This window comes from Dermacentor andersoni, chromosome 11, assembly GCF_023375885.2.
Source record: "Dermacentor andersoni chromosome 11, qqDerAnde1_hic_scaffold, whole genome shotgun sequence".
Lineage (NCBI taxonomy): Eukaryota > Metazoa > Arthropoda > Arachnida > Ixodida > Ixodidae > Dermacentor > Dermacentor andersoni.
In genome coordinates, this window is record NC_092824.1 from 65410200 (window position 1) to 65417532 (window position 7333).

Consider the following 7333-nt stretch of genomic DNA (forward strand, 5'->3'; position numbering starts at 1 on the left):
TATGCTTATGCCTTTAATAATAATTGCACAGTTGGGCATGGTATCGCGAAAATGTCATGCAGATAGTGCATGTCCACAGAGTCACTGCGGAAGAACTGTCTTGCGTGGCCGATCGGTCGAGAGAATCCGCCGGACGGCTTCCATCAGGTTGTTAACAATTGCGTCTGGTTTGACGCTGGGGTGGTGCTCATCAGAAGGCCTGGAAAGAAGAAATACATGGCAACCTGAGCACATTCTGTGGCAAATAATCCCTGCAGCGCTGCTGTGCTTGCAAGCAACTTTGTGGCAGGGAAGGGAAAGCTACAGGGGGCGGAGCTTTTGCACATGCGTCAATCACTGCGCCAAGTATATTCTGGCAGCGTTCGACATCACTCTTTTGGTTTCTTGGAATGGATGCTGCATTTCAGGTGCGACGGTTTCACATTTGACCAAACGCGGAAGAGGGAAGCAGAAAGAAATAGGTTCAATTTTACGCTTTACAGTGTTTGTTGTTTTATTTTGCTGTTGTAAATGCGATGTTAGTGTTTTGTATTCTCAAGCTTAAATTAACGCAGGCGAGAATGTGGGGCTATTCTGCAGCTGGCGCTCTTACTTGCATGCGCTTTAGCTCCGTAGCTTTCCTTTAATTGCCACTGAAAGCTGTCCACAAGTATAGGAGCCATTCGATTAGGGAAACTGAAGGCTTTGTGAAGCAGGCTTGGGATGCCAACCCTTGAAAAGGAAGTGCTGTATGTCGAGCTCGCAGAATGCCTCTTCCAGTGCAAACGTCTTGTCAAAATGTCACTTGGGACATGTAGATATGTTTTGTTAAACAGCCACATTCCTTGTAAAATTAATCATTGCACAGTGGCACTCGCTAAGCTGGCAAGGCCATACTGTCTCCTTCGTTACACAGATCATTTCATAGTGAAGGCGTTCCTTGTATTGGCATTCAGTTGTATACAACTTTCAGTTGCGCTGTTTTGCGCATGCACATGACCAAAGTTCCCTGGAGAATTCACACATAAAGAAATTGATACAGTTGTCCTTAAAGAATGTGAGGAAGGACCAGTTGTTTCTTTCTCGCTTTGTTTTGTGACAAAGCCTTTTTTTTTTTATTTGAGCATGTAGCGATCAGGCCAGCAACGAGTGTCACTCAGAAAGGGGAATGCAAAGTCGCAGATTATCATATGGTCTACGCAAGCTCTCGCACTTCATTTTGACCCAACAACGTGTCGCAGAGTCACAATCTCCATGTGGTGTTTTACACACCATAAGAAAATCTCCACTTACAAGGTTTGTAAAGGAAAAAAAAAAAACATCATGCAATCACATGGCGGCTGCATAGGATTTGAAATTTCTTCAGCAATAAAACTTACCGGAACTTGCCAGTGCGTACAAGTACGCCACGCATTCCGGCACTCTGGGCACCACCAACATCGCAGACAATGTCGTCGCCAATCATAACTACGTCTTCTGGTCGCAGTTTCATGTCTTCCAGAGCCATACGGAAGAACTCTTCACCAGGCTTGCCAATCACAATGGCCTGTCGTTCGGTAGCATACTGCAGGGAATGTGGTGGAATTTTTGCAAAGGCAGTAGTAATATTCTCAGACTGTACTGCCTCTGTGGCAAAATGCTTTGACAATAATAGCAATTGCACCGCACCCGCATGGAAGAACTCTCCACCGCAGGCTCGGCAATTGCAATGGCATATTGCTCAGCTGTATACAGTAGAGAATGCGTGAAAAAGCTTCTGAAACGCTTCCTAGGCAAGGTGTGCTGTGCTACTTGTATGGCTGGATACTTTTACAATCGCACCATCCAAAAGCACTACCACAAGGGAGGGCTCTGGACTTAATTTGACCGCCTGTATTTCTGTGTGTGCCTAAACCTAACCACACAAGTGCTTTGGCATTCTATCCCCAGTGAAGTCATTAACACAGCTGGGATTTGACCTAGCACCAGCGTGCTACAGCCATTGAAGCATCGCTTCTTCATGGTCACTGTTGTTTCACCATTCTGTGCAGGTGCTTGCCATTCTCCAGGTTATTTCCCCCAGGCAATTAGCAGCTAATCTCTTGCTGGTGGTTTCGATAATGCACAAACATGCAATAAACAATTGGGCATTGAAGTACACTTGCCTCAAGAGCGGCTGTGAAGGCGCCAACGTCCATGACCATTTTGCCGTGCTCCTTGTAATACTTTCTGCATGTTTAAAAGCCAGAGAGGAGCTTGGTTTTAGAGTGACAGCTCCATCATGGCACATTTGTCCCATCACTTCAGAGCACTACAGCAGCAGCACAAACATTGCGTAGGACAGCCACTGAGCTTGCTCAGTTCACGAGCTTGCCCTGCAGGTGACAATGAAGACTGATTATCACTATTGGGACATGTTGGCTCATAATATGCCTTGTACATTCTCTTTTGCACAACATTTTGACGCTGCCAGAGTGCTTGGAAATTACCCATAAAAGGTGCCATTATTTTCATGCATGTCATGCATCGGCGAGAAGACACATGAAATCGGTGTCATAGAGTGGAGAGAAAGAGTTTTTCAGTTATGCGAGTGCATAGAGGTTATAGTTTGTATATTCTTAAGAAAAGCCAGCAGTACTTGTGTAGTGGTGAAGACTGCAATCATTATGACCGCTTAGGCTTGCAGCTGCAATCATCACTGGTGCTTTCATCATGACTCCACGTAATGTGCTCATGCTGACTGACCATGTCACATGTAAAATGACAGCAGCTAAATATGACGGCAGTTCATAACCAGCGTGCACGCAGTTATTGCTATGCGCCTTTGTGTACATTGTACATTACAATCTTTTTTTAAACACGCTTGGACCTCCAGTGCATGATCATTAAATAAATCTGAACAAGGGTGGTGAGCGTTTGTGTTGAGGGAAATCAGCTTAAATGTCACTATCTGCATTACATTCATTGTTTCTGATATTCCTGGATGACCTAATAATTAATGGGAACTCACTTTCTGGACACACCTCGTAGGCGGTGGATTTCCTTTAAAATTTATACATTTAATTAGAATCAGTTCAGTGACTGATTGAATGACTGACTGATTACAGTTAAAATCCAAAAGCAACAAGTGGGCTGTAGTGGTGATGTCAAGGTAAATTATGACTGCCTGGTTTCCTTAAGGAGGCCTGAAACACTTTTTTAACTAAGTATAGCATGGATTCACTATTAAGGATGTCGCCTCACGAATTTCCTGCCGCCGAATGTTTCAAGTCCTGTAAGTATAAGCAGAGTTAAGACGTAATTATCCCAAATATGCAGCTTTAGAACAGGAAGATGAAGATAACATAGAGGTAATGAATGAAACTATAACCAAGTTCATTTCAGGAGCAGCAATTAAAGTAGGAGGTAAGGCACCAAAGCAATGAGTAGGTAAGCTCTCCCAAGTAACAAAGAACCTAATAGAGAAACGACAAAGCATGAAAGTGTTCAACTCAAGAGATCGGATAGAATTCGCCGAACTGTCAAAACTGATCAACAAGAAGAAAGTAAGGGATATTCAGAATTACAATATGGGAAAGACTGAGGAAGCAGAAAAAAATGGCAGCAGCGTGACATCAGTGAGAAGAAAACTTGGCATAGGACAAACCAAGATGTATGCACTGAAAGATAAGCAGGGTAATATCATCAGCAATCTCGCAGGTATAGTAAAAGCAGCGGAAGAATTCTACACTGACATGTACAGTACCCAGAGAAGCCACTCTACATTCATTCAAAGTAGTGACGAACATGACACAGAGGCCCCTTCTATAACTAGCAATGAAGTTAAAAGGGCCTCGCAAAAGATAGCCTGGAGAAAAGCGGCAGGAGAAAATACAATAACAGTCGATTTAATCAAGGCTGCAGGAGATACCACACTTTAAAGGCTTGCAGCGATTTATACAGAATTCCTCACAACTTCAAGTGGACCAGAGAGCTGGAAGAACGCTGACATTATACTAATCCATAAGAAGGGAGACGTTAAAGAATTGAATAATCATAGGCCCATTAGCTTGCTTTCAGTATTGTATAAAATATTCAACAAGATAATTTCGAGTAAAATCAAGGCAATACTTATCAACCAGGAGAACAGGCTGGTTTCAGGAAGGGATATTCTACAAAGGATCACATCCACATGATCAATCAGGTAATCGATAAATCTGCAGAGTACAATCAACCTCTCTGTATGGGTTATGGATCATGAAAAGGTGTTTGATTCAGTTGAGATACCAGCAGTCATAGAGGCACTGTGTAATCAAGGAGTACAAGGGGCATGTGTAAATACTATCTTGGGAAATATCTACAAAGATTCCACAGATACCTTGGTTCTCCACAAGAAAAGTAGAAAGTTACCTGTCAAGAAAGGGATCAGGCAAAGAGATGCAATCTCTCCAATGCTATTCACTGCATGCTCAGAAGTATTCAAGCTATTAGACTGGGAAGGCTTAGGAGTAAGGATCAATGGCGAATATCTCGGCAACCTCAATCTCATTCAGTCTCAATCTCGGCAATCAAAGGCCACGCAGCTATGCACAACTGTCCTGTGTGGACTGACAGTGCAAAGATAAAATGCCTTTTCTGTCTTTTTGAGATCGCATGTATATATTTTTCATTTGTTTACCTCAAGATTGGCAATAGCAATAGTATTACTGAGAATGTTCTCGCAATCATAAAGTCAGCCAGTAACTGTCAGTGGGCTTTTGCTGCTTGCGATGACGACATTACGAAGGTGAGAGAAAATGATTTTTTTCTGTTTTTGACACGAGATTGTAAGTTTCTTGCTGCATGTAGTGCGATAATACTTGGCTCACATGTTCACAGGAGCCTCTTCTACAGATCGGCAATGTTTTCCTGCTATGTTCGAAATGTGTTTCAGGGCCCCTTTAATGTGCACCTGAACCCAAGTACTGTACACAGCTGTTCTTGTATTTTGCTCCATTGGAATGCATCCACTGAGACCTTAACTGCACAAGATGGTAGCATTCCTTCACTCCTATCAAACTTGAGTTTGTATGATGATAAATGTGTGTGACATGTGGTGTCTCCATTAATATGAGTGTTGCTGAAGCACACGCACCCTTTGCCAAGGGTGATGAGGACTGAATCGTTATTGTCGACGAGAACGTGGAATGCCCGGTTCAGGTTCTCGTACGAGAAGTTGCTCCCTGCATCACCCACGACGACACAGTTGGGCTGGCTCTTGTCACACTCGGCGAACTCGGCCTCGACATCTTCGTTCCATGCAAATGAGCAAGTGACAGGGTAAGCTTTATAGCTAAAACCAATTGCTTGGAATAGGTTTTGCAGTCTAGCAGCAAGCAACAAATGGCACACAATAAAATGAAGTGACAGGCTTTAGCAGGTTGTAGCCTGTTCCTCCTAAATGCATTGCCATGTACAGGATACTAACTGGATATGTAGATGTCAGCAGCTGTGTTAGTGACGCCATCTTCAGTGATTAAGTTTAACCAGAGAAAATGCATGGCAGCAGCATAATTGTTAACTTATTCTTTTCTTTTAAAGAGACCACCTATGTGATGCAAAGCATTTTTGAGGTGTTGCTGTTTCGCATGTCCACATGCAGCAACTCGGTATTCCGTGAAGAGTATTAACAAGTGCAGATAAGCTCAAACTCTGATATTTGTTCCATACAACACATTACAGGCAGTCAATATAAATCTGATCATTTCATGCGGGAAGGATTTTGTCCAAGTTCAGATATGCTGACCGATTCAAAAGTCAGCAAAATATATGCTCCATGACGAACGCTGTTGAAACATCTTTCAAGCACCACAGTTTGCTCTGCATAGTGACGTTCAGAGAGACTTTTATCTGAAGCTGTTTTTTTGACACCTACGATGAAGCCTGCTCTTTCTGTTAAGAATTCCCTTACCTTTACAAATGCTAGAACTTATGCACAATGACTCGTATACACTACATGTATCCTTGTGATAAGCACTTTGTTCATTGGAGCAGTGGATCTCTTCTTTCGATCGAGTACGTACCCCTGAAGAAACCTCCAAATGTCTGCACAAAATGCCGATCAATCTGAGACGCTTACTGGGATGGACAAGAAGAAACGGCCTGTAGTTGAGGTCGTGGATGAACTTCTTGGCAGCTGGCACGCACATGAAGATCTCCTTCTCATAGATGTCGAAGCCCAGCCGGTGCAGGGCAGAGTCCAGTTGCTCCTTCGTCTTCTGCGTCTCGTTTGTGATGAAGCGGAATGGTATGTCGGCCATGCGAAGCCTGCACAGGCGTGGTGCATGGTCAAACACTTGAGCACAGTAGACAATACTAGAAGAGAAACTTGGGTGAGTTGGTGGTGATTCATGTTTCGGAAATTAGCAGCACAAAACAGACAAGGACGAAGGAAAAGAACAGCGCCAGGGTCGCGTTCTTCTTTTCCTTCATCCCTGTCTGTTTTGCGCCGTTAATTTCCGAAACACAGTGGACAAGAGAAGCAAGATGTTCCCGCACACAAGTAGTGGGGTCCCTGTAATTATTTGCACTGTTTCCTTCAAAATGTAGAGTGACATTTACTAATCCAGCTCTAGCGCTTCATTTGCTCACAGGTAATCTCATTTCCTTCATGGGACTTTTCTGCATCTTATTGCAAACATAAACGCAAGTTCTTGATCGGACGCTTAATACGATAGCAGAAACATGTCATATATGCTTCAGTCAGAAAGAACACGAATTTCAGTCCCTCTCACGAGCAGAATACTGAGGAAAGACATGTCTCCTCGTTCCAGTTACGTGAATTTTCTGATCACAGGCAGCAGGTGACTGAGATACGTAAACAAAAGCGGTGAATGCCCCGTGACCCACCCTCCATCTCTCTCCCACGGCCCTTTAATTTACGATCAAGCGTCGTACATTTTGAGGGCGTCCGCTGACCCTTCGATGCCTTTCCGTTCGCCGCTGTCGTACAGCACACCGGTGATGTCCATCAGGACACCGCGAATCGGTCTCCGGAGCCAGCTGGCCATGGTGATCTTCGTCTTGCAGACGACGCACGCGACAACGCCACTTTCACACACTTTCACGGCGGCGCCTTTCAGGGAACGGTGTTGGGCGAGCGCTGTCGAACGGCCAACTCACTTCTTCTTTTCACGCCTGTGCTCACGCGCGCTACGTTTGCCCGAGATGGTAACGGAGACTTCTTGGTAAGTCAAATTTTACGTAAGCTTATTCTCACGAATGATTGAAGAAGGAACTAAAGAAACGAAACAAACTAAACCGCAATGCAAAATCGGCTGAGTTGATCGCAAAGGTGCTGTGGTTAGTACAGTATGCTTACACCAGACTCAGAACTACACAACAATAAAGAAATGCG

The 7333-nt window shown here is 44.0% G+C and overlaps 1 protein-coding gene across 1 annotated transcript; it reads right to left on the reverse strand.

Annotated features, from left to right (window-relative positions):
• On the reverse strand, nt 1-7180 carry LOC126517994 (phospholysine phosphohistidine inorganic pyrophosphate phosphatase-like). Its single transcript, XM_050167836.3, has 6 exons — nt 6874-7180; nt 6056-6243; nt 5072-5225; nt 2124-2187; nt 1359-1543; nt 1-199 (listed from the first exon to the last, which is right to left on the reverse strand). Exons 1-6 carry the CDS (start codon nt 6984-6986, stop codon nt 82-84), a joined length of 822 nt encoding a protein of 273 aa, XP_050023793.2. The 5' UTR covers nt 6987-7180; the 3' UTR covers nt 1-81.
• Nucleotides 7181-7333: the final 153 nt, after the last annotated feature.